The sequence below is a fragment of the Phyllostomus discolor genome, chromosome 7 (genome assembly GCF_004126475.2).
Source record: "Phyllostomus discolor isolate MPI-MPIP mPhyDis1 chromosome 7, mPhyDis1.pri.v3, whole genome shotgun sequence".
In the NCBI taxonomy this organism is placed as follows: Eukaryota; Metazoa; Chordata; class Mammalia; order Chiroptera; family Phyllostomidae; genus Phyllostomus; species Phyllostomus discolor.
In genome coordinates this window covers 35,351,993-35,379,972 of record NC_040909.2, presented here as the reverse complement: position 1 = coordinate 35,379,972, position 27,980 = coordinate 35,351,993, and the positions used below count along the sequence as shown (strand labels likewise).

Below are 27,980 nucleotides of genomic sequence, written 5' to 3'. Positions count from 1 at the left end.
TAGGAGTGGGTTCTGCAGGGAATCTGAGTCAGGATCCCGCTGATGATATTTGCTTGCTGAAAAAACACCCTTGCAGGCCTGGGCCTGAGAAGCTGCCCAGCTTCCGGGAGGCATCAGGAGCCCAGCTGCCGCAGTCAGATGCTCCTGAGGACTGCACGTAAGTGTCTGGGGATCTCTGTTGTGTCTGCCTTTAGCTGACTGATGTATCTGGACCCAAGCTTCTTGATACACCCATACCTTCCCTTTTTATTGTGGTCTCCAGAGAAGTTCTTGCAACCTAGAAAGATTGGTTTATGGCTGATGAGTTTTCCTAGTCTTAAGAGTCACCTAAGAGATTCCACAAAGAGTTATGCAAATAAGTTCAGAGGAGATAGGCAGCTGAGAAAATGGAGCACTCAGGTATGTGATTTGTTAGTATGAGTGGGGAGTTAAGGGGCCCTGGGACAGATCTTTTAAAATTGGGGATCTACTGTCAATTCTAAGATAGATGGTCATCCTTGAATGGAAGGAATAGGGGACAATACTGGCTGAGTGGTTGATTGGCCATTGCCATCTTTAATCCACTGTCCCTCACCACCACCCCAACTTCTACACACACAGATCTGGGACCTAAGAACATGCTGAAGCTATGTTTTGTTGAGGACAAGTCAAACACTTGCTAGGAGCTTAGTCTACAACCCCATACCATAGCCACAGCTTTGGAATAAAGGCATGCTATGTGCCAGGGGCTCTGCTAAGAGCTTTATGTTCGTCAACTTTAATTCTTACAATGATCCTAGGACTCAGAGAATGAACCTGATATTCAAAGAAGGTAAGTGTCCAGGGGTAGAAAGGAGTGAAACCTGGTAGGAAGGAGTGAAACCTAGATTCAAAACTTGGTATGGCCAATCCAAAACTTTTGAAAGATTTTATTTTCCCTCTCCATTGGTTTCCTCTTCTATTTTCATTACTCTCTAGTAGTAGTTCTCAGATTGTGGTCTTGGCCCAGCAGAATCAGCACCACCTGGGAACCTATTAGAAATCTAAACTCTTGGGCCTTAATGTCAAATCAGAAATTCAAGGGTAGTGCCCAACAATCTGTATTTTAATAAGCTCCTCAGATGAATCTGACACTTGCTAGAGTTTGGAAAACACTGTTCTAGAGATTCCTCTTAAGTTTTTAAGCTAATATTTAAGCTTATATTTCTTACAAACATCTTGTCAATTGCTAATTACAGGCTCTTTAGCACAGTTTACTTCCTATCAATTGGCTAACTTCTCGTGTGGGTGTAATATGGGGTTTTTGTTTGGGTGGATACTAAATCCTTTTTGTATAAATAATCGTGAATCGATGGATGAATAAAAAACAATGGCATTCACTTTTACTAAAGTATAACTTATACAGTGAACAGAAACAGGTGTCATTTGTAGAGTTTGAGCTTTGACAATAGTCATAGGACCACCATCTCCCCTAGAGAGCATTGCCATCCTGCCTCCCCAAGAAATTTTCCTTGTGTCTTTCCAGTCCCCACACCCTACAAGTCTCAGATCTCTGTTATATCACTGTAGATTACCTTTGGGTTTTTTTTCTGAGTTTTCTATAAATGGAACCATCCAATATGTGATCTTTTGTGTCAAGTTGCTCGCCCTCAGCATGATGTCACTGGATTCATCCGTGTTGTTATGTGTGTCAGGAGACTGTTCCTTTTTACTGTTGGGTAGTATTCCGTTGTGTGAATGTACCGCAGTTTGTTTCTCCACTAACTTGTTGATGGATGTTTGACTTGTTCCCAGTTTGAGGCTATTATATCTGAAAATACTTTAGTTCTTAAAACCCTCACATTTTAATGAAGTTGGCTGGGTTTAGAATTCTAATTTGAAAGTATTTTCTCTCACCATTGTAACATGTTGTTCCATTGCTGTCCCCCATCATTTGTTAAAAAGTCTGACATCAGTCTGAATTTTGTCTTGCTTCTTTTTTTAAATGTCTGAGTTATTTTATTTCCCCCCCATTCCTACTGCCCTTCTCTTTGGCAATCATCTGCTTGTTCTCTGTATCTATGGCTCTATTTCGGTTTTGTTCATTAGATTCCACATATAAGTAAAATCGTATGGTATTTGTCTTTGTCTGACTTATTTCACTTGGCATAATACCCTCTAGGTCCATCCGTGTTGTCACAAATGGCAAGATTTCATTTTTTTTATTGCTGAATAATATCTCATTGTATATATGTACCACATCTTCTTTGTCCATTCATCTATTGATAGACATCTAGGTTGCTTCCATATCTAGGCTAATAGTAGTAATTCTGCAATATATATAGGGGTTCATACATCTTCTCAAATTAGTGTTTTTGGTTCTTGCAGATAAATCTCCAGAAGTGGAATTGCTGGATTGTATGCCAGCTCTATTTTTAATATTTTGAGGAATTACCACACTGTTTTCCATAGTGGCTGCACTAATTTATAATCCCACCAACTGTGTATGAGGGTTTCCTTTTCTCTGCATTCTCACCAGCGCTTTTTTTTGGTTTATTGATGATAGCCATTCTGACAAGTGTGCGGTGATATCTCAGTGTGGTTCTAACTTGCATTTCCTTGATGATTAGTGATGGTAATCATCTTTTCATATGTCTGTTGGCCACCTCTATGTGTCTTCTTTGGAGAAATGTTTATTCAGGTCCTCTGCTCATTTTTAAGTTGGATTGTTTTGTTTTGTTTTGGTGTTCAGTTGTATGATTTCCTTTTATATCTTGGATATTAACCCCTTATCAGATGTATCATTGATGAATACCTTCTTCCATGCAGTAGGTTGTCTTTTCATTCTATTGATGGTTTTCTTCTCTGTGCAAAACCTTTTTAGTTTAATATAGTTCCATTTATTTATTTTTTATTTTATTTCCCTTGTCTAGGGAAACATATTAAAAAACATATTGCTGAATAATATTATATCGTGTGTGTGTGTATGTGCAAGCATGTATGCGTTGATGTCAAAGAATTTACTGCTTGTCTTTTCTTCTAGGCATCTTATGGTTTCAGGTATTTAATCCATTTTGAGTTTATCTTCGTATTTAATGTAAGAAAGTAGTTCAATTTAATTTTCTTATCTTTTTTTCATGTATCTGTCCAGTTTTCCCAGCACCATTTATTGAAGAGACTGTCTTTTCTCATTGTATATCCTGCCCTCCCTTGTTGTAGATTAATTGACCATATAAGTGAGGTTTTATTTCTGGGCTCTCTATTACATTCCAATGAGCTTATATCTGTTTTTATGCCAATGCCATGTTGTTTTGATTATTGTAGCTTTGTAGCATAGTTTTATATGAGCAAACATAAGACCTCCCACTTTGTTCTTTCTCAAGATTTCTTTGGCTATTCAGGGACTTCTGTGGTTCCATATGAATTTTAGGATTAGTTGTTCTAATTCTGAGGAGAAAGCCATTGGTGTTTTAATAGGATTGCATTGAATCTGTATATTGCTTTAGATAGTAAAGATATTTGAACAATATTAATCCCTCCAGTCTATTCACAAAGTATAGTCTTCCATTTATTTGTATCTTCTTCAATTTCTTACTTTAATGTCTTATAGTTTTCAGAGAACAACTTTCACCTCTTTAGTTAAATTTATTCCTAGGTATTTTATGCTTTTTGATGCAATTGTAAATGAGATTGTTTTATATTGTTTCTTCATAGGTAATCTATATGATTTATTTTTTCTCTGGAAGATTTAGAATTTTATTTTTGTTCTGGTGTTCTGAATTTCCACCAATATGTTCTGTGTTACAAACATTGGGGTAGTTTTCTTGGCTCTACATTTCAGTTTACTAATTCTCCTTTTGGTTGTGTTTAACTCATCTATTACCTTTTACATTTTAATGACTATATTTTTAAATTTCTACAACTACTCTCTGGTTATTTTTTTAATCTAGCTTTAGAAAACATCACTTTATCCTTTCTATGTTTTTAAGTGCTTGTAATTTTCTTTACTTGCTTTGCACATACTTATTTTATAGTTTGTATCTGATCATTTTTTTATCTGAAGTTCTTGGAAGTCTAATTTGACTGCCTGTTTCTGCTGATGTTTGCTTTAGGTGGACTATTTGCATGTGTGTTTTGTCATTTGGGATTATGAAATCATATTTGCCATGGCTTTCTTACAGAGAATTCTGACTGGTTGGTGTTGTTCAAAGGTGTGTCCTTCCAGACAGTTTTTACACTTACTTCTTTCCAGCTGTCTATATGGATTGCAAGCTCAGGACTTGATTCATTTTAATATTTTGGCTAGCAGAAAGCATAAATTCAAACCCCAAACCAGAGTTAGAACAGGGCAGAACTTTACTGTAACTCACCTAGACCCCAGGCCAAATAGATAAACACTCTTGTCTTCTCTGAGCAGCTTTGGCTATTTCACACTCACTGGAGAAGCAGTCCCTCAAGTGTTTTGTGTTTGTGCAAGCATCTCAGTTTCAACTGCCTGACTCACACAGGGTGAGTAACCCTCCATGCCCATTAAAACCCAAGTCCCTGACTCATTGCAGTTAGCCAAGGTTTTTGCCCCCAATCTCCTCCCCTATCAGGTCAGCTTTTTGTTACTTTCTTACCAGAGAGGCCTACAGGGGACTCAGGTGGGTAAGAGGGGCAGTGTGGAGACCCTTGAATCTGAACCTGGAGGGGAATACCTACTTTTGAACCCAGGAGGATGAGTGCTCAGCCTACAGAAGCTTCTGCTGGACCCGAAAGCATGAAACCCAAGGTTCCCTTTCTGTCCACTTCTGCTTTCACTCATTTTCCAATTGTGGGGAAGTTGTCCTTTACTCCCTTCTTCCCTTTTTCCTGCACTGGCTTTTTGACAGCAGCTGGGCCATTTCTTCCAGTGTGTCTTCTTGACTCAACTGCACTTGCAGAGTCAAGTGCTATCTTATACCCTGCAAATCACGTACAGACAGAACCATTTACTTAGATTTCACATTGGAGCCTCTAAGTGTCCATCAAATTTGGCCACACTTTTGGATACTCGTGGTTTATCTATCTCCAGCCCACACCTCCATTCTTCAGAGTGTAGGGGCCCCTGATCAGACCCTGTCTCTCAGAACCATGTGGCAAAGCAGTGAAGCAACCCATTTTCTGACCCACTTGGACAACCAGGTTGAAGAACAGCCCTGAACTAAGAGTCCTTATCCAAATGTCAGTTAGGCTCCCCACCTGGGTCAAGGTGAACCTCAGCTTGCTCCTGGGTCTTGAAGCAGAGTCCCACTGCTTCTCTGCCTGCCAGCTGGCTTCCCTCCAGGTTCTGCTTGCTCTCAGCAGATTCTTTCTCCTAGAACATACTTTTCTTGAGTAACTCTGCCATTTAGAGGCCCTTAGGGAAGCAGGTGAAAGTCACGCTCCTAAGTCAACCTCTAACTTTTCCAAGTGAAACTTAGCACAGTCTTAAGGAAAGAGCTTTGGAACCAAACAGGCCTGGGTTTGAATCCCAGCTTAGCCGCTTACCAGTTGTTATTAGGCATGTGATTTAACCTCCTTGATCTGCTCCCATCTGTAAAATGGGAATGGCTAAATATAACAGAGCTCTTGTGAGACAAACAAGACAAAAAACGTGAACTGGCCAGCACAGAGTACAGAGGAGTACAGAGTAGAGCAGAGGCCCGTAGCTGTGAGTTCCCATCATCTTGGCTTCCTCAGCCAGGCTGGAAGTACTAGCTACATGGCTGACAGACTCCAGGGTTGGGGTCTAGCAGCTGGGACCTGTGGTGCATGTGGGGGTGTGTACTGTGTCTTTATTTACCTCCAGTGCTGAATGGAGGGTTCTGTATGGGGGCCTAGGGGCTCTCGGAGAGCCCAGCCAGCCACAAATAAGCTGTCCCAGGGTGGTGAGTATGGTGAGGTTCACCAGAACACTCATGCTTGGCCAGGCCAGGACTTTGAACATGGGGTTTGCCTGTAGTCCTTCTGAACTTTGCAAGGCAAAGGATTGTCCCTTTGGGCTGTGCTGATCACCTTTGAACCTGTTATCTTCACAGTCATAAACCTAATATAAAAGAGGCTCATTTCAGCATGTTGTCCCTACAGCCTGCTCCTGGACATCCACCACACACCCACGGGAACCAGAGGCCACCACCATGACGAGGGACCAGAATGGAACCTGGGAGATGGAGAGTAATGACAACTTCGAAGGCTATATGAAGGCCCTGGGTAAGTGGGCAGCTGGGGGTGGAACAGGGAAGGCAACCTCAGAAGGACGGTGGTCTGGACTTCTAGATGGTGTGGCTGTGGAGTTCCACAGACCCGAGAGCAAGCCTCGCTCCTCACTGACTAGCTGTGTGACATCAGGCAAGTGATACAAATTCTCTGAGGCTCAGACTCCTGGTCTGCAAGTAGGGAATAGTAGCAAATGAGATTATGTCTAGAATGTCCTTAGCACAGTACCTGGCACACAGAAGAGATACACTGAATGGAGGATACGCACACATGGTCACATGTATGCACACACATGCACATGCTCATGCTCATGCACATGCATACAAGAGTGAAGCCAAACTTGAGAGGATAATGCTCCCCTGCCTTGTGACTGCCATCTCTTAGGTAATCAGTTGCACCTGATATTGTCCACAAACAACCCTGCATTGCTCATTTGTCAGTCTTTAGAAGGGGAGCAGTGGCCAACAAATCTTTCAGGCCAGAACATCAAGCCTCCAGAAGACTAGGAAAGATTTTGGTCATATAGATCCAACAGCGTAGTGCTGCTATCTCATCCAGGGTACCGACTTCTGAACTAGACTCCATGTCAGGGGCTCAATCAGTGTGTGTCCTGAGTTGACTCTCTTGTGCGATCTCTTGTTGCTCGGGTGGGAGGTGGGAGGGGTGGGCAGCAGGTGGAAAACTCTGGGAACCAGAAGAGCGGGGCCCACAGTGGGAGTTCACTGTGCTGGGCAGCTGTCAGGGCCCAGGCACTGAGCAAGAAGCTTTGGTGCCTGTCTCAATTCATTCTGCTGCAGCCTCCTGATCACTTTTCCCACTTGGCACCCTCTTCCATGTAAGGAGTTCCTGGCTGGAACTCACCCCCACAAAACATGAGCAAAGTGGCTACGGGTGCAGTTGGAGGCCCAATAGCTTGGATATGGTGATGGGAAGTCTCACCAAGAATGGGTATCATGGGTTTTTCTGTACAGTTAACTCCTAGCTTCATGAACATTTCCACTGTGCTGGTGAACAAGGGGGGCTGTCACATGTTTGACAGTTTATAGAGACTGGAACTTTCTTCACGTACTTGAAACATGTTTCCAACACTGGATAGCTTTTTTCCCTCCTGGCTATGAGGATTTTACCTCAATATATTATGCTTGGAAGAGGAGGGAGGAGGTAAAAATCATAACTCTGTTACATCTGTTTTTAGTGCCTCGCTTAAGCAATAGAAATTGAATTTTGATTCTATCTGTGGGTAAATAAATGGTCTTGAGCTTAGCTATAAATCTGAACATCATCAGAGGAGGAAACCAGACCAGGGGAGCCAACATAGCTGAGGCTTTCTCTCTGACCTTGACCTTTCAGAACCATTTTCCTTATCTGCCAAGTAGGGATAATAGCACCAGCCCTGCCTGTTTCTCCCGATGATGCTGGAAGAGGTTGTCACTTGGAATGATGGGAAGCACTTGATCAGAGGTCTGTCTGCGGGCTTCAGCATTTCAGCAGCACACAGTGACTTTAGGTATAAAATAGTCTCAGTTTAGTTTTATCTTGGTAGGATGAAGCCCCTTTCTCTAGGTTTATGGTGCGAGACAAGCTATTCTGTTACCGCTCTCCAAAAAATCCTCTTTCCAAAACAGCCTCCTCTGGACTCTTCCACACCAGTTCACATACTCAGTGTGGGAGAGGGGCTGCCAACTCATGAATGTGTTACGTGGATAGCTCTGGCATAGTATCTTTGGTATCAGACACCTATTGTTTCTTAGAGCTTCAGTCAGAACTTCCAGTTTAACACCATACTACACTAATTTCACTCTAATGAGGAAACTGTTGGACGTTTTTGTACCAGAGTCACTGTAGTTTAGAGGAGGTAGGCTGACACTCTCCTGATTAAGGTTAATACTGTAGGTGGTTGTATTAGTTAAACCCCAAGTGTGGATGTGCTTTATGCCTCAGTTTACCCAGCTGCTGATAGCCCACAGTATCACAGGGCCCCAGGAAATTGCTCCAGCTTGAGTGCTCAATGACCCCCACACTGTGGAGACAGGACACCTGGCCCCTCTCACCTGCCCAGGGAGCCATGGGTGGGGGAAGGGGCAGGCACTGGCAGGGACAAAAACAGGTCTCCAGGATCTCAGCAGGAAGCAGGTGAGGTGGGGCCATCCTGTCAACTTCACCTGCTGAAAGCAACCCAGCAGATCTGTACGATTTCCTCCACACCCACCCTGCAAGGCAGGGGTTGCTTTCCCAGAACTGGCAAGTCAATGAAGCTTGCCTTCCTTGCCCTTTTGAGCATGAGACCCTTGGTGTTTGGGGAGAACACATGAGGAGATGTCAGCAAATCCCAGAATATGTAAATACCACTAAGTATAACTCCACTTTCTGCTAAAGAACGGTTACTTTATTACATCTTAACTCCCAGCGCCAGGGAGTTGGCTCTCTCTGTGGACCTGATGCAGTAAAAATGAGAGACTCCCAGTGACTCATTCCACACACCAGCTTCCACACATGACCCAGCTGCCAGCCTCAGCAGAGTGACATGTCATGACAACCTTTGGGTTTGCCCCAAATTATCAAAGTCATTAACTGTTCAAAGAATGAGTGCCAAAGGTCAATGGTACCTCCTCTCTTGCCTTCTTAGATACCAGTGTTTCTTGAGGCCCTAGATTCTTTATTGACAGCAAAGGAAGCAGCTGGTAAATTCACTTACCCTGAGGAATGTGTCACGTCCTGAGGTCCTCCTTCAGGCTGCATCAGGGCACTAGGGAGCGGGAGGAGTGGTCTTCAGTTTAAAAGGGAGCCCACCAAGGGGAGTTCTCACAATGAGGTCCCAGTGCTATGACAGAAGGCTGGAAGAGAGCCATTCCCTCCCCAGGAGTGAGGCCAGTACTACACAGGGAAGCCATTCAGCTTCCCTACCAAAGATCGAGTGCCCACCTGTGGAAGCCGGGGACTGTGCCATTGGAGGCAGAATGAGGCCCAGCTTCTGTTCTCAGGGAGCTCAGACTGGTGCAGACAGTCACATTACGGCTCTGCACCAATGGCGTTCCTGTTTTCTGTTACAGTGTGACAAATCACCCCCAGAATGTAGTGCCTTGAAACAGTGACCGTCATTTTATTGTTACCTCATATAGTTATGGAGGCTGACCAGGTGCACCCAGGTGACTCTTGCTGGGAGCTCTTGTTCAGCTGTTGCTGGACAGTGGCTGGGGCCTGCAGTTGGGGATGGCCAGCAGCTGAGACTGTCAATATCTACATGCGGTGTACCCGTGTGGCTTGGGTTTCCACACAGCATACTGGCTGTGTCCAAAGGGAGAGAGCGCAAGAGCTGAATGACCTTTTATGACCCAGGCTCAGAAATCATATAACATTACTTTTGTTGTGTTCTATTGGGTGAAGCCCACCCATATCCAGGGAAATAGTACATAGACCACACCTCTTAGTAGGAGGAATGCCCAAATCACATTGAGAGAATGGCATGTAGGATGAGAAGTAGTATTGCAGTCATTTAATAAAATATAATCTGGCCCAGATGGGACAGTGGGTGCTTCTGTCCCTTGGGCTTGAAAGGACTGTAGTAGCAACAATAGAATGATAGTAACAAGAAGTGTGTGCAGGGTAGTGGCGGAGGGAGCTGCAATGCAGGTCACTGAAGACTTCCTGAGTACTTCAGGTTAGGGAGGAGTGCTCCACTCAAAGATGGAGTCTGGCGTGGCCCTGTGGGCCTGTGCCAGGGTCGGGCCAGTAAGGACTGGTATATGCAGGAGGAACAGAAAGAGCTGTATTGCCAGAGGTTGAAGTATGAGAAGGAGGTGAGAGAAGTCAGAGAAGGTGGTAGGGCCAAATTTTGAAGGAGCTTTGCATCACCTGTGGTTGCCATCCTGCAAGAAGAGGAGCTCATGCAGGAGAGAAGCCGTGAGTACTCACTCTGACAGCTGGCTGGTGAACAGATCAGCAGAGACTGTCAGCCACCCGAAGAGGTGGCTGATGGCCCTGGGAGATGATGAGAGCAGTTCCAAGAAGGGGATGGGGGACGTCCAGAGCAGGAAATAGACTAGAATTGGTGGCCAGGTGAGGAAAAGACAAGAAGACAGCCTAGAAAATGAAACACCATCATGCAACTTTAATCAAGAAGATGGGGACATATAACAGGAGGTATGTATCCCAATGCTCAATTAATGTCAAATTTAGACATCTTTCAGGAAATCTTTATTCCATAAATTATAAATATTAGGGAAAATCCAGTTCTTACTTCACAAAAGAAGATGAGGATCATGTTCTATGACCATCTTTTATTTAAACTAACATGTACAGATTTAAGAGAGCAGCAACTACCACAAAGTCCTAGTGGGTCTCTAGAAAATTCCACCAGGAAGGCGTTAATCTTAGAGGCCGAAGTCAGGCCACTCTCACTTGCCATGACAGGAAGACCTATAAGCACTGGCAATATGGTAGAAACCCAGCAACAAGTTCCCTGCCCTCGTGGAGGCATGTACTAGTGGGAGAGAGGGAGAGTAAATAGTTTAAGACAGCAATTTTCAACCAGAATGCCGTGGCACACTGGTGTGCTACAAGAATTTTTAAAACATGCAATACCTGACTATTGAGTCAGGGGCGCTGACCTCTTTTCCCTGAGATTGTCCAGTCAAAAAAATGACAACAGCCAGCACAACAGTAGCTGTTTGGTGTGAATGCCCTGTCTTGAACCACAAACATATAGGCCACATAATGGGATTACATCTTATTGGTCACATTACATAATAAGTTTATATACGATTAGTTAATTCTTGGTACCAGAAATCCTTACATACAAGAATAGGCACCCAACTTTTTAAATAGTCACTTTGGAGCAAAAAAGGGTCAGTAATTACTATTTTATATTTTTATAAATCAATAAAAAATATACCTGTGGGAGTTTTTTGTCAGATTGGCAAAAAATACACTTTTTGTGCTGTAGAATTTTAGTAATTAGCTTATGTGTGCCATGAAGAAAAAGGTTGAAAATCCATGGTTTAAGATGATTTTAGGTAGTGGTACATGCGTTAAAGAAAATAAGAAGGGATGATTGGGTGGAGAGTGGTGGGTGTTCACATCAAAGCCAAAGCTTAAATGTTGAGAAGTATTTTTCTGGGCACAGGGGACAGCAAGTGCAAAGGCTCTGGGCATGTTTTGGGTTTAGATGCTCAGTCATCCGAGTGCACTATTAAAACTGATGCACTGATAGAAGATCTAGAGCACGGAGTTGCAGTCAGGAATGAAAATGGAAGGAATGCTTTCATCTTACAAGGGGAAGGATCTGAAGCCCAGAGAAGCAGAGGGGCTTGACTGGGGTCACTTGTAGCTGGGAAATGGTGGAGCACAGGGAGGAGTCCGGCCTGTCTGATTCTAACACCCAAGAACACCAAGAACAGGGTTAGGTAGGAGGGCCTTCATTCTGAGCAAAGGTTGTTAGGATGGGGATACCCAAGTAGATGGGTAGGACCCTTAGAAATAATGTAAGAGAGGCACTCAGAGTCTTTGGGTAAAAATGAGTGAATGAGTGAGTGAGTGAGTGAGTGAGTGAAAAGAAAGGAAGGGATGGAGGGAGAGAAAGAAAGAAGAAAAGAAAGAAAGAAAGAAAGAAAGAAAGAAAGAAGAAGGAAGGAAGGAAGGAAGGAAGGAAGGAAGGAAGGAAGGAAGGAAGGAAGGAAGGGAGGAAGGAAGGAAGAAGGAAAGAAGGAAATAAGAAAGAATGTCTAGTGACCCAAGATAGAGTTAGCATCACAAAAAATCTGGATTCCTGTTGTGCTCACAAGTCAATGAGGTCATACCCTTTGCCAAAGTCTTTGCAAAAACCACATGATTCTTGATTGCACTTTCAAACCGGAAGGTGCTGGGGATGGAAGAAGCCTGGGTGAAGACAAGTTTGGTCCTTTCCTTACGTATACTGGCAGCACCTCCACTGTGCCCCCTTCTCAGTGGTGAGGTCCTGGACTACGGGTGAGGAGGTGAAATAATGCAAGTGGGGAGGGAGGCACCCCAAGATCTCCAGCCTGCCTCTGCTGGCCAGGGAAAGTTTGAAACCTATCTGGAGATGTCCTTGAGGAATGAGAGGAGGAGGCAGGCAGGTGGCCAGGCTAATTCCTCCCTAAATGTGTTATCTGGAGGAGGAAGTGGCATGGAAAAACAGAGAAGATTGTTCTTTTACCTTGCCTCTCACAATTGCCTAAGAGTGCTGATGATTTGAGAATTAAGGAGTCCAGGTTTGAAGCATATCCAAGCTGGAGTTGAAATGGGTCTCAGATTTCATATGATGAATGTGTGCATCTCTGCTCTTTAATTTACAGAGTGCCAGCCCTTTGAGCCTGCAACTTTAGCTTTCTTCATGAGCATAGTACAAAACACTTTAATGTTGAGTAGCATACTCATATTTCAACTTTATGGCTCACATTGTTCAAAATGCAGTTATGAAAAGTATGCTTTTAATAAAGTCACTCTGGTGTTGTTTTTTTCTTCTGCAGCAGCTACAAGCCATATATATTATTCAGAAATAGCTTGCCTTTGGACCTTTTCCTCGGAGATAGAAATTCATTTCACCTGGCTATAAATCAGGCTCAGAGCTACCTTTAATCCAGAAAAGCAGATAAAGCATACTTGATAACCCTGGTGTTAAAATAGCATATCGGGAAAATAATTTTCTCTGCAAAGTACAAAGAGAACGTGTTTTTGTAACCTGCGTGTGTGTGTGTGTGTGTGTTCTACAGCTGCAGGTGAACTTTCCTTTCGATTAGAAACATCACGCATTCACCCACAGAATGTTTGGCTCCCTTCCATGAGGTGACATGATTAACTAGCCCGTGTAAACCCTAAAGGGTAGCCGAGAGGCCACAGCATTTTACAATCTGGAGAAGTAGCATTTGACCCCATTTGCATGGAGCCTGTAATAAGATGTCCCCGACACTGGCCAGAAGGATTGACGAGGGATGGTATCTCCAGGACAAACCAGTTCTCTAAGCTATAGGCATTTTAAACTGAGATCTCTTTCTAAGCAACCAAGGACAAGCAACACTTGCTGTTAGCAAAGACTTAGTTGTGAATGACAAACAGAATGCATTTGCAGACAAACTGTTGGGAGCTCCAGCCTAGCTGAGTAACTGAAACCACCATTTAACATCTCTGGGCCTTGCTATCCACACGTGGGCAGTAAATGTAGACCTGTTCCCTGAGGAACACTTCAGCTCCAAATTTCTCTGCAAATCCCAATTCTTTCTGAGTAGTTTTGCCTGGAGGGGCCCTCTTCTTTGGTTCATGTAGTTAATACATGGCCTGTGGTTGGTTGGTTTTTCCCATCTCCTAACTGCAGTTCCAGCAGCAGGATATAGCACAGCACAGCCCTCTGCACAGAGGGCCAGAGAAGGAGCTAAAGTTGCTTCTGCCCATTGGCCAAACGATGGAGTGAGGGAGCTGATAAAATGCCCATGTAACAGGCCAGGGCTATGTGGATGAGAGTGGATCAGCTGCCATTCTGACTGTTCTTCTGAGTCCAGGACCCTCGGGGCATGGAGTGCCAGAAGTATAAACATGACCCAAGTATTTCACTCCAGACTGAAAGTCGATCTCGTCACTGTGTTTGACCCAAGCAGGAAAGGCCAAGGCTTAGACGCCAGTGTGCATCACATACCCACAAGCTCCTTAGCGCTGTGTAAAGCATTTTACTGTTACTTTAAGTGAATCCTTACATTAAATAACTCTCTGAGATGAGCCTTCTTTTCCCCACTTTACTGTGAAAAAAACAGGTTCAGGAAGGGAGTGACTTCATTGAGTTTACGTAGCTGGGAAATCAGGGCCAGGGTTTATACCTGGATCTGACCCTTCCCCTCACTCTTTTATACCTGTGGTTCTAAATTTTAGCATGCTCAGAATTACTTGAAAGGTTTATAAAATCAAGCAGAGTCCACCCCTTGCATGTCTCAGGTGGGCCCGGAACTGACATTGCTAAGAGACTGCCAGCCAAGGGACCTCTTCGAAAATCAGACTTCTCCAATTATTTGTGATATATCCTAATATTAAAATTCTGATATTCTTACAAATTACATTTAATCAACTAAGAAAGAAACATTTTTCTGTATGCTTCTTAAATATATGTATTTGTATTGCAAAAGAAGAAAAATAGCTTATGTTAGAGGACAGTACACTAAACAGATGATTTAAACTATTTATAAAGAGCCAACACCAGAGCTCTGTGTAACCTCCTTTGACTGTTTTCTCCCCAAAGTTTACCCTTTGTGTCAACTGAAATTAGTAAAGTTGTTGAAGCACCAAAAAAAAGTCTTACTTTGCCCCCATTAGCCAATTCATAAGTGTTTTCTTAGGCACATACTTTGTGCTAAGCTCCAGGCCTTGTTCTATGAGGATGCAAAGCAAGGAGACAGCATTTTCCTTGTCCACTTAGAGGTGAGACTTTGTAGGAAAAAAGCAATGAACCCCATGAAAACATCAGAGGGAATACTAGGTAGTATCTCTGGGGGAGTAAACCATATGGTCTGGATAGCAGGTGAGGAAGGAGGCAAGAAAGAGTGGAACAGGCTGGAGAAGGCAAGGCTAGGGCTGGGCCTTATGAGATTTGGAGAGCAGGGGGCACAGGGGCAGGAATTCTGGGAGCAAACATGCAGGGGGTACCTGGAAAAGTGCAAAGAACTTTAAGCCAGCCAGCTGGTGAGATCAGGGGACTTAGTGATGATGATGATGATGATGATGATGATGATGTCAGTGGCTACCATGTATGGGGCCATTACCATAAGCCACCAGCCAGTGAGCAGAGCTCTTCACAAACACTGTCAAATTTCATCCTCAAAATAACCTGATGCAGCTACAAAGCTCCACCATGACCACTGCTCTCTGCTCTTCTAGATCTGGACTCAAGTGTCCAGCAACAGGACCACAGTTAGACATGTGGACATCACCTGATGCACTAGACTGTGTACCTGGTGTAGAAGGAGAGAGACACTAGTCAGGATGTGACATGTTAGCCCTTTGCCTGTCGCAAGCCTGTGTTTATACTGACTAGAATAGGAAAGACATTCCTCAGTAGCATTCAGCAATTGTAAGGAAAGATTCATTTTTAAGTCAGAGATCCTCGACTACTTGGTCCTGTCTAGTCTTTTCCCTTCCAAACAGGCCAGCAGTTGCCTTGGAAGGAGAAAAATTAAACAGACATTTCCATAATTGCAGGGCCCATGTGACTGAGATAAATTCCTCAGGAGGGGTTCCGTCAGCTCTGTGTTATGTCCTGTGGAACCCCTGGCCTGCTGCAGGACCTGCCACAGAGCCATCCTGAGGCCACAAAAGATGGGGAAAGGCTATATCCTGTATCCTGCTATTGGAGCTACACAGCATCTTTCCTAGTTTAAAAGGCTTCATGAGGTTCTTCAGCACAGAATCAAGCTCTTGGTTTTTGTTCCTCATTTCCCAAACTTAGCTGATTATAAGCTTTTTTTTTTTTTACCATCAAATGTTGTACAGTCCTGAGCCCCCTGGCCAACACAGTGGGGTACCTGAGCTCTGTGAGTGCTACCTGTGGTACCTAGAAGTGTTCACAGCACAAAGGGCCCAGTTTTGTCTCACCCGTGTCCTGTAGCCTACAGGCCATGTGGCTTGGACATGCCCAGGTACAGCTGCATAAGCCACAGAGCTGAAGCTTATTGAGTGCCAGGGAATGTATAGGAGTTACAGTGTGACTGCTCCAACTTGCACTTCTTAGGGAGCCCTGGGCCCTGCAAACAACTGCTGTCTGGTGGGGACAGTGCACTAGTGCGCTGGGACACATGGACTGTCCAAATGAGGGAGGTCTCTTCTAGCAGGATCCAAGTTCTCATGCCTCCAGGGGAAACATAAGGAGAGTCAGAGTTACTGGTATCTTGGGGGCAATGGAAAGTGCCAAACTGGGATCCTGACCTGACGAGACAGGTCAGTCCAGAGCTGGTGCAACCCAGTGATGGCCTGGGAGACAGGCCGTCCTGGGCTCAAGTTCTGCCTCCATGGCTTCCTCACTGGATAACCCAGGACAAGTGACAGAGCTTCTCTGAGCCAGTTTCCTCTTTGGTAAAATGGAGCTAATACAATATTTGTCTTGTGGGTTTGTTGGGAGATCGAAATAAGAGAGGATTCTCAAGGAAGGTTCCACCATGGGGCACCATTCCAGAGTGGTTCCAAGACATAGCTTAACTACTGCCCCAAATATGACCAGGGTCCACACAGCATGGGCCCTAGATTTGCCTTACCCAAGACTCATCTCCTGTGTTCCCCCATAGAACTAGTTCAGTCTCTGATTTCCCTGGCTCTCACCTTGGTCACCCAAGCTCAAAACCAGTTTTCTCTTTCCCACTTGATTGTTCCACGGGTTCCTTCCAGTTAGCACACCCTTGTGATTGCTGTTCTAGCTGGGTATGTTCAGATAAGATACTCGAGGCCCCATGTCATCACCTAGATGCTTAAACAGCAGCTTTTAGATTTTTTAAACCTTGGAAGTCTTTCTCCAAACAGCTCCTTATGAAGAAATCCGAGATCTAAAACTACCCAGAGATTCTGGGTTTAGATCAGGGCACAGAAATCTGTATGTTCACATTTTCCCAGGCAATCCTGATGGGCAGCCAGTTTGAGGGACTCATCGGTGATTTCTTAGATGTGGCAGGTTCTCAACAAAGAGTAGCAAACAATAGTTGAGCAAGGCTCAACTCATGTTGACTTGAACCTGATTTCTCTTTTCAACCTAGGATACAGGTATGATATCATTTTACCTCCTGGAATGACTGACATTACTTAAAAATATTCTCTTATGATAAAAGCTGACTTTATATAATTTAGGGTCCAAAAGACTAGCCAGGGCCCTTTCCCATGCAGATGTGATTCTGTTGTTGTCCAAGCGGCCAGCTTGGCCTTCTCCCTGGTTCTTTGGGAGAAGGGGAGTGATGGTGACCACAGAAGGAAATGGGTCAGAAAGGAAATGAGGAGAGAGGGTGAGGCAAGTGGTGCTTGGCTACCATGGAAGGGCAGCAGAAGGGGGGGGGGGTACAGCCAGAGGAGATGTTAATTCTCCAAAATGGCCCAAGTCCTGAACCGTTGGTAACTGCTGGTCTCTCTCATGACACAACAGTGTTTACCCCCCATTAGAGAACACAGAGTGTGAGGTTTATTCGCCTACCTATCACAGAGAAGGGGCTGGAAGTCTCGGAGAAACAGCACTCAATGCATCCTACCTGTCCTTACCCTTGAGGTTACCTCGGGGTGTAATAGTATCAATCTTATTGTTTTTGAAATTTTCTAGGTGGATTTAAAAAAAAATAAAGACTTAGTTTGGTATCCAAAGGTATCTGGAGAATTTACAGGCATAAAGGGGGCCAAATATAATTTGGCTAGTGACCAAAAGCTTAATGATGCTCATAGCAAGGATAGGAGTTTAGCAGTTCCAGAATTATCCTGTTTCTAGGTTTATTCCACAGGATAGCGACTCTTTGGCTTGGGTGATGTTTTATGTATAATCAGAGGTTAGCAAGGAGGTGAGCTCTGCACTTAGCTTCTTACTGTACAATGCAAAGCTTAGGAAATGAAACACTCCATTAAAGGGCATGCTTCCTTTTACTTACTAATTGTCTCTAAGGGATAAATAAGATTCCCTTTAAGTATCAAGACAAAGGAAAGCTGCAGGTAGACTAAATGCAGAAAATCTTAATAATTGTTGAATCCAAGTGATGAATACAGAGTTCCTAGTACTCTCCTAGTACTTCTACTTTTGTTTGTTTCACATTTTTCATAATAAAAATATGAACAAATACTCATCCTTTCCTGAAAAACAACAAAACAAATCTCTAAGCAAGTCTTTGTTAAGTGTCTGGAGTATGCTTAACGCTGCACTGGGGGCTGATGAGTGGGGGAGGACAGCCTAGCTAAGTCAGCCCCTACTCTGCTTTAAAAATGGAAGTTCGCATGTACTCTTCCCCGCTGTGGACATTAACAAAATCCATCTTTACCAGTGATCTAAACCAGTTATTTTTAAACAATCCTTTTTCTTTTTAAAACATGAAGTCTTACATGCAGCAAACTCTTAAAAGGAAACCCAATATGTCAAATAAATAGAATGGAGATGTTGTAGTGGAGGGTGTGTGTGTGTGTGTGTGTGTGTGTGTGTATGCATGTGTGTCCATGAACACAGATTGTAGAGTTGCAGCTCAGGTGTGAGCCCTGCCTGCTACCTGCCCCTGCCACCAGGGCTCCTGAGAAGGCACAAGAAACCTTGGGGTCCCCAACAGTTGACTGAGATGCCCACACTGGCCGTGTGTAGAACAACTCTTGTTTCCCACCAAAGCAAAGAAATGTGGCCTGCCCCGATCTGTGTCTCTGGTCTTGATTGGTTGGCTTTGTGAAGGAAATGAATGAGTCTGGCTGAGCACATCAGAACCTCCACAACTCCCTTTGCCAACAGATATCGATTTTGCCACCCGCAAGATCGCAGTGCGCCTGAATCAGACGAAGATCATTAATCAGGATGGCGATAACTTCAAGACGAAAACCAACAGCACTTTCCGCAACTATGACTTGGATTTCACCGTTGGAGTGGAGTTTGATGAGCATACCAAGGGCCTGGACAACCGGAATGTTAAGGTACTAACTTTGGTGGGCGTTTTTCACTCGTACACTCTGCAGGGGCTGGCTCTTCGGCTTCACAAAGAAAAAACAGCAGAAACAACCTGGGAAGGGGCACCAGAATGGAGTTAATAATGCTGGCAATATGCTTCATTATTTTATGTAGGAAGAGGCCAGCTGGCATCTGCACTGAGCTTACAAGCAAAGGAGAGATTAGAGGATACTGGCCTCCCAGGGTCTGACATGGGCTGGCAGGCAAAGAGAAAAGGGCAAGGTGGAGTATCACACAGAGGACTCAACTGTGTGGGCTGAATAGTGTAGCTTCAACAGAGGGGCAGCCCTGCTCAGCACCAGCCACACATTTCCATGAAGAACTGAGGCCTCGTGTTGGTATATACTTTTTCTTTTCAAGAGATGTTGAGACTTCATAGTTTTTATATGAAAATATCTCCATTGTAGATGATCCCCACTGCTGTTTTTAAATGCAACACAAAGCAAACCAAAAATTCAGTACATTTTATAAATGAAGTCAGGGTTTCTCCAGTCGTAGTAACTTAGAGAAATCTCAGGCAAGTCTGTGGCTTCTGTGTCAGCATCACCTTAACTCACAGACAGAATGGAGGAAGTCCCCCTGCATCAGAAGGCCAGGCTGCCAGCCGCTTGAATGGTTTGGGTGTAGGTAGGGTTCTGAAAGCGAGCAGACAGCCCTAAGTGCACGTGTGGGGAGTGAGCTCACAGCTCAGGAACCAGAGTTCAAAAGCAGCAGGCCCTCACCCAGGGGAGCAGTTTGTCAATAAGGCAGAGAGTGGAAGCAGTGCAGGAGGTGAGGTGATGGTGGGAAAGCAGGGGTGACAGTAGGTCAGGTCCCCTCTCCTCCAGGGTCACCCTGTGGTATCATAGCCTAGCGGCCAACTGTGGCACTGTCCACACTCACACTCAGCCCACCTATCTTGGGTTTTCCAAATTCAATTACACCTGGTCAGTCTCCACAAATAGGAATGGGGAGAAGTCCATCTCAGTCAAATTTAAGGATTCTCCCACCCCAATCTTAGCATCATATGAGAACCCAAAGGGTTACATGACCCAGGAAAGGGTTTCTGGTTTGTCATTTTGCATGGTCACCACTGAGCACTCACTGTCAGTACCCGCGCAGTTTACACAAGGGTGGGTAGCTTGAATATTCACAGCACCCACCCTATCTGTGCCAATGCAGCCACCGGGACCTCTGCCCTGGCTCCCAAGCTGGGGATGATAGGGCCGGGTATCCTGTCCCCCACCCCCCCCACCCAACCCCCACCCCTGTACCTGTGCTCTCACTCCAGCAGGGGCCAGCCCCTTGGAGTGCCACAGGAAGCAGGACCCTCCCTGCTGGGCTTCCTAGTTCACCACGAGCCCCGGTCTCCCCAAAGTCCCTCTCCTCTTGTGCTTCCAGGAGCCCTTTCAAAGTCAGAGGTCTCAACTCTTCCCCCGAAACAAGGGACAGGAGCTCTGGCACCTCTCCTGGGTTTGGAAGAAAAAATTTTAGTCATTCTTTGTTACTGACTTCTAAAACCAAGAGAGCAGGACACGTTTTATTTCTCAGGTTGTCCTGTGGCATCGGTAATCTCAGCCATTGCATCAAGGTTGAATTCTATTTAGTGCTCCTTGCTAAAGAAGAGTAGGAAATGAAAAGCAGTTTGGAAATGCTTCCATCAGAGCAGACTTGGCACGACAGCTTAAGCTTCCAAGCCCTGCAGTGGCCCCTTGTGGGTCCCCCTCTGAGAGGTTGATGGATCAGCAGGGCTTTTCTGAACTGTGTGGGCTAGAAAGCCAATTCATCAGACACTGGAATTCATAGGAAAATTTGCTCAGAATTTTTGCATCACTCTTCTGTCTTAACCTAATCAGTTCACAATGATTTATTATCCCTGGTCTTTCCGTCTTAGGTTGAAAAACGGGCCTGTTCTCTTTGGCTTGTTCTCTTATCACCTTGGATGGCAGAGAACTTGCCCTTCCTAAAATAAATCATGTTCTTTTGGCCGTTTCTGACTCTTAAAGGATTCTGTCTCTTAACACTGTTAACACCCACTTTTTCTGCCTCTCTGCTTTTCACTCTGTTTCCTCAGACCCCATCTGCCCCAGGATCATTTCTTAGCCCTACAGAGAGAACCCCCTTTCCCACCTCAGGTTTCTGCTTGCCCATAACAAAATATAGGGGCGTGGTGCTCTCTCTCACTCATTTACCCACTCACTCTCACTCTGGTAGGGGCTGAAAGGTACCCAGGACTGAGTCTGCTCAGTCTCTAGCAAAGGGCTGTTCCCAAGAGAATCAGCACAGAGCAGTGCCCTCAGGACTACCTACTTCCTATAACTTGACTCGAACCCTTAAGTGAGAAAGAGGCAACAGGGAGTGGGTGGCACGCTGGAGTGCAGACACAAACTGTGTGTCTATGTGCACATATGTGTGTGCATGTGCATGTGTGTGTTTGTGTAGTACTCCCCATGCTCCAATCTCCAGGGCTCCACTTCTCAACTCCTTGGTCACCTCAGGAGCCCCTCTGAACATCTCCCATTCAGCAGCCTGCAGGAGAGGCATGGGGGCGTGGGTGCAGCAGAGGTTCAGTAGGGCCCTGCCCTGCCCAGTTCTTTGCCATCCCAGAGCCAAAGCAACACAACCACACTGATCATGGGGTTAACTCCTGTCTGAGGGGCTTGGGGACCCCCTTCTTCCTTCCTGTGGGTCACGCATATTTCTCACTGCCTACCATGACTTGTTTCTGAGAGGACTTAAAGTCCCTTTCAAAAATATACAAGCCGCCCCAAATAACATTGAACTTAAAGAAGTATATTCATTCAATAGAATATCATGCAGGCAAAAAAAAAAAAAGGAATGAAGTACTGATTCATTCTACGACATGAATGGACTTGGAAAATATTATGCCAAGTGGGAGGAGTCAGACACAAAAGGCACACGTTGTATGACTTCTGTGAAATGTCCAAAATAGGCGGATCCAGACAGCGAGAAGGCGGTTGCCAGGGGCAGACAGAGGGGAGTGACCACTAATGGGTGTGGGGGTTTCTTCTGAGGGCAGCAAAAATGTTCTGGATTTAGATAGTTGTGATGGCTTTACAACCTTGTGAATATACTCCAAATGACTGAATTACATACTTTAAGAGTATGAATTTTATCGTATGTAAATTATATCTCAATTTTAAAAACAAGTAATTGGGCGCAGAGAAAAGCAGATAAAGACAACAGCAACTAGGACCATAGAACCATAACGTCACCCAAGAGCCCAAGAGAAGCAACCTTCTCCAGGAGGGTCCCCGCCACAGGGGTTGCCAGAGGAAAGGGTGGGCCCTGCAGGAATAACTCTTACGTGGGGGCAAGTACACTGGGGAGGGTTTAAATGTGTTAATAGTGTTCTTCAAGGCTCAATATAAAGAGTTATTTTCCTTTAAAAAAGAAAACATTTATTTGGGAGAGTTTCAAATTTGCAGAAAAGTTTCCAGAAATGACAAAGACCGTCCTTCCACTCTTCACCAAGAGTTCCCTATTATTACTATCTTGCTCCATTTGCTTATTTCTTGTGCATGCTCCCTCTATTATATACTTATTTTTTCTGAGCAATTTGGTGTGTTACCCCTAAATAATTCAGTGTGTATTTTCTAAGAATTAGGATATTCTCTTACATAACCACAGTATATTTATCAACTTTTACAAAATTAACGTAGGTACGGTACCTGCATCTAATTTACCACTGCAGACTGTTTTGAATGATGTTAACTGTGGACACTGTGAAAGTGAAATCACAGTGTGGGTCCAGCTTCCTTCTTTAACTCACTGCAGGCACATCCTCTTCATCCTCATGGTATGCTCTCCCTCTCCCATCCCCCACTCAGAAGCAAAGGTTTTCCTCACTTATTTCCACTTCCTCAGCCTCAAGATCTTTTAAGCCAACTGAGCCTCTTTTATTTTTTTTTTCAAGATTGTATTTGTTTTAGACAGAGGAGATGGGAGGGAGAAAGAAAGGGAGAGAAACAGAAATGTGTGGTTGCCTCTCTTGTGGCCCCTACTGGGGACCTGGCCAGCAACTGAGGCATGTGTCCTGACTGGGAATTGAACCCATGACCCTTTGGTTCACAGTCCACTGAGCCACACCAGCCAGCGCGCAACTGAGCCTCTTTTAAAAGCATCCTCTGATATAGGGATAAAGGACACCAACTATTGTCTGTTTTATGTAAAATTGAGGCCATAATATGTAGGTGTTACCATGATTCATTGATAATCAATGTACTTGAGGGTCAGAATAACTTTTAATTTTGCCTCCCAATATGAGTTATTAAAAGAAAATATTAGGACAAGCCCTCATGCACCAAATATTTTTCTCCTTTGTTTTTATTACAAATTTGCAAAGCCCAGGTCAGGAGCTGTTGATGAAGTGAGGAATCAGACCCCCTTTTCATCCTCAGACATCTCCTAGCTTCATGAAAGATGACAAGTAGATGGACGATTACCATCCAGCATCCAATTTGATGGACACATATGCACCCCAGTGCTACCATAGAAACTAAGGCAAGGAGATGGGCTGGCTGAGTCATTGTCAAGAACTATCATCAAAGAAGAATACACACACTGCTTTATTTCCCTATGTGGGTTTACTTCAAGATCCAATTTAACAAAATCAAACACAGATGCATTCAACAGGGCTTATCCAGCACCTCCTATGCACTGGTGGCTGTGACGAGGCTGGGGTTGCAGAAATGAACAGTGGACATGGCCTCTTCTTTCATGGAGCTTATCGTCTGTTAGGGGAGATACACACTAATTCAATAAATATGTATTAGGTGTCCCTGATGTGTAAGGCACTGTGTGCAGAGGGGATTAGGAGACACAATCCTTGCCAAATAGAAGACACAAGTCCTTTCTCATCCGTTTGGTAAGGGACTGAGTCCAAGACCAAGGATGGGTGACAACAAATGTGTTTTCCTTTGTCATCTATTTGGAAGGGGACTCTAGAATATTCCAGCCAACATCTCCCTCCCTCCCAGAAGATCTAGAAGAACAACCTGTATATTAAGCATCTCCAAGACATTCTAAGATATGAGGCTTTAGAAAGCATGTAGAATTTCATTGTTAAATTAATTTGGAGAATATTAATGCATACAGGTAGTTAAGCAGAATTTAAGAGTAAAAACTAAAATTTTCTTCCCACCCTCGCCCCCAGACTCTCAGTTTGCTCCCCGGGAACAATCACTATTAAGGGTTGTTTTACCTCCTTTCAAGGAATCTGTGCAAACGCATGCCCATGTAGACATCCCCCTTGCTTTGCACACATGGCCCTGCTCCGGGCTTTTTAGACTTCAGCTGTATACTGTGGAGACTGCTCTTCTCCCTAAGTGTAAAGCTGCCCAAGGAGCTGCGTAGCAGGGGAGAACCATACCCTATTTAACCAGGCACCCACCGACAGAATTTCTGAGGCTTCTAGTCTTTTGCAGCAATGTGTTAAGGAGTAACAGGAGGAAAAAATGTATATAAAATATATAATATGAGTAAGGTCAAATATTATTTGAGAAATAGCTAGACTTAAACAATCTGTAGAAAACAGATTTGTATAAAAAAATGGACCTGAATGTGCAAGGCAGTACAGTTAAAGACACAGTTCAGTGCATCACCAACTAGGTTTATAAGATACAGAAAAAAAGGTAAACATCTAGTCCTTAGCATAATATTGTTAATAGAAGGGCAATATGGTTTGCACCACATCCCCAAGGAAGCTCAGCACCCACACAAAACCACTGCTTGGGTAGGCATGATGCCTTACCTCAGGAGATGCACCTGCAAGCCTAATTCTGGCACAGAAGTGGGTGGCCCTGCACCTGTGGGTAGTACATATTGTCCTGGGCATATGATAGGAAAGGTAAAAGGGGGAACAGAGAAGGATTTGGGGGGATGTGCAATTTGTAAATATGTGTGCAAGGATTTGAGCCTATTGAGGTTTAGTAGGTTTGTGGCTTCTCTGACCTGCTGGTCAGCCAACACAGGCTGTACATCTCTGCTGCCGCCCCTGTGATGCCGAGTTGCTGCCGGAGGAAACCCAGGACCAGAGACAGGCCTACCCTCCTACTTCTGGATGACTGGTCTGGCCCTAGAGCCATGGGTGTGGCCCCTGCAAATGAGGTAGATAGTGGACAATGCTCACAATGTGATTCCTGTAGGGAAAATTCCCCGAAGTAGAATTTCTAGTATATGTAATGGTATATTTTGAAAGGTAATACAAGATTAATGCTGACTGAATGCTCACCAGCCGTGTGGGAGGGTGCCTGCTTCTCTGCAGTGTGTTATCACTGTTTTATCTTTGACTGTAAGATGAATTGTATCTAAAAAACAAACAGCCTTCATTTGCATTTCTCTTATTATGAGTGAAGTTGAATATCTTTTCTTATGTTTAAAAGCCATCTGCTAGGGTTGTGTTTTTTTCCCTTGTAAGCTGTTGGTTGGTGTCCTTTGTTGAATTTCCTATTAGGTTAATGATCTTTTTCTTATTGATTTATAGGAGCCCCTTATATAAGGGAATCAGATCTTTGTCTAACATGTGGTACAATTATTTTTCCCTGTTTGTTATTCATCTGCTGCCTCTGAGGTATTTTCCCCTTCTAGAAATTTTACATCATTACACAGTCAAATTCATCATCTTTCCCCACCCCCCTCATTTGGAATGCTACCTTTGCCATAGGATAAAATGGAAGAGTGGAATTCTTTAACAGAGGACAGAACCAGCTGTGACACGCTGGTGTGGCTGGAATGGCAGGTGTATGTGGAAAGTGGGACTGGAAGGACCCTGGCCAGGGTGGAGGGCTCTGCCGGCGGACCAGCAGGAGCCCCAGAGCAGCTTCAGGACTGCAGCGGCAGGTGCAGGTTTGTTCAGTCTCGACCCAGGCCAGACAGCTGATTTGTGTGGGAACTTGTCTTGCAGTCGCTGATCACCTGGGAAGGCGATGTCCTTGTGTGTGTGCAGAAGGGGGAGAAGGAGAACCGCGGCTGGAAGCAGTGGGTGGAAGGGGACAAGCTGCACCTGGTAAGTCCCAGAGTCGGCCCAGCTCCCTTCCGCTGTGCTCTTGCAGACTGCCTGTTCATCTAGCCAGGCAGTTTGACAGGAAAAATGGCTCTGCACTCCTCCCCTGAGCTCCGGCCAGCTGCGTGTGGTCATTTAGTCAGAAAGCCATTCCTATCGGGCTCAGGGGACTCTGGGAAAAATTTATATGGCTGTTTCTGTGAATGGCTACAATTAAAATGAAAAGTTCAAAATGCTGAGTTAGGGAGCTGAGGCCCATGGAGAAATGCCGGGACCTATTGAAGACCAGCTGGGGAGGAATGTGAGGCACAGAATTAAGATGTCCCCAAAGCAGGTGGGACCAGACCTCCTCACAGTGATGTGAGCCTGGAAAAAGAGGGGTTGGGGTGCAGGTGGAATGAATTGGGGGGCAGCTGGGCCTCTGAACAGCCTGTAGACCACATGCATTGGCCTCTTATCATAAGGTATGTCCACCTGATCCCAAAATATTTTAGGTTATTTGCTACTAAAACAGAGCAGTAGGTACCATTGCTGATATCCTTAAACTATATCTGTATAGGTAGCTTAATTTTTCATTCTTCAATTTTTCAAGGCAATTTGTGGGTCAAACATTCAAATAATGAAAAACATTTTCATTCCTTCTTGCATTCAGTCACTCATTTGTTAAATGAGTGGTTCATTCAATGAATGGCTCTTCATTCATTCATTTATTCATTCATTCATTCATCTATGGTGTCGGGAAGGTCTCTGGCTCCAATGTCAGTACTCAGGTCACTATGGTGCCCATCAGAGCCAGCCTTGCCTCACCTGAGATCTTTATTTCGGAGGCAACATCACAACTGATGATAAATGAAAGGCATTCACCATGTTTTCCATTGACTATTTTCTCTGCCTGCTCTGGTTTGGATGCCGAATCTTTTTAATTGTAGTAAAATACCCAACAGTCCTTGTGGTTAAGACAATGGATTCATTGTCAACTGCAATGATTTCATGGCAGTCCCCACACTCCTGTTTTTCCCCCTCCCTCAAAGGGTCATGGGGTATGCAGAAAGCCTAGGGGCTCCCTCTGTCTGGGTGAAAAACAGCATCTTGCCTGCACAGGCAGGCCTGGGGGCCCTTCTACAGCCACACTCTTTCATTGTCTGGGCCACCACCAACCAATGTTCTAATGTCCAGAGGCCGGAAAGCCCACAGAGTGGAGGGACATAGTTCACCAGGCAGCATCTTCCTAGGTTCTTGTCATCTGAACACTTCTCCGCACTAGATCTTTCTCTTCTCCTTGGCATTGCTGCCTTTTCTAAATTAGGTGAGGTTGTTTTAATCACGAAAGTAGGAGAAATCCCGCCCAAGAGGGTAATTTCTTTGAATTTTTCATTTTTATAGTTAAGTTCAAGTCAAGTGTCAAAATCAAATTACGGCTACCTGCAGGGCATGCCAGCTGATTGGATCTGTGAGATGCTCTCTCACCAGAATAAGTGTCTTCTTTATTATAGCTCCTCCTACCCTCCCCACCCGAATCACAGACACCAAGAGGGCTGGGAGTGGAGGGGGGGGGGGGGGGTCAGGCAAAAGAAAGGCCCCACTTGTTCATCACTCATCCACTTTCTGATGTTGCAGGAGCTGACATGCGGTGACCAGGTGTGCCGTCAGGTGTTCAAAAGGAAGTGATGGCCACAGGGGGCGTGCTCCACAATCTCAGTGAAGAGTTCTTTATTAGCCTGGAGAAGCAGCCATGGGGGCCCTCCCACTCCTGCAAGCTCCTTCAGGAATTTGAATGGGTTTTAAACAGAATGAATGTGCAACAGTGACAGACATATTCTTTCTGCTTTGAAATCTGGCATTAAATGAAAAAAAAAATTCCATACTTTGAAATCCTGTCTATCTCTCTCCCTTTATTTCTAGAACTGTAAGGTTTATCCACAAACAGAAGAGGTGATTGCCTGCTGGTGGTTTTCTGTGGGGCTTTGTTGTTTATATTTTAGTTTTGTTTAACTTGGTTTGTTAGGTTTTTTAAAATTTTATTTATTTTTAGTGAAAGGGGAAGGGAGGGAGAAAGAAAGGGAGAGAAACATTGGTGTGTGAGAGAAACATCTATGGGTTGCTTCCAACTGGGGGGGACATGTCCTGCAACCCAGGCACATGCCC

General features: G+C 44.5%; 1 protein-coding gene across 3 annotated transcripts; it reads left to right on the top strand.

The window, feature by feature from the left end:
• Positions 1 to 48: 48 nt before the first annotated feature.
• Positions 49 to 27,699, top strand: RBP2 (retinol binding protein 2). 3 transcript variants are annotated; one of them, XM_028518832.2, is made up of 5 exons: positions 49 to 157; positions 6,049 to 6,171; positions 18,620 to 18,798; positions 25,737 to 25,838; positions 27,453 to 27,699. In XM_028518832.2, the coding sequence occupies exons 1-5, from the start codon at positions 139 to 141 to the stop codon at positions 27,501 to 27,503; spliced, it is 474 nt and encodes a 157-aa protein (XP_028374633.2). In that variant the 5' UTR covers positions 49 to 138; the 3' UTR covers positions 27,504 to 27,699. The 3 variants fall into 3 exon arrangements, with proteins under 3 accessions (XP_028374633.2, XP_035886616.1, XP_035886615.1); XM_036030723.1 differs by having other exon boundaries at positions 50 to 157; positions 6,000 to 6,171; XM_036030722.1 differs by lacking the exon at positions 49 to 157 and adding an exon at positions 215 to 399.
• Positions 27,700 to 27,980: the final 281 nt, after the last annotated feature.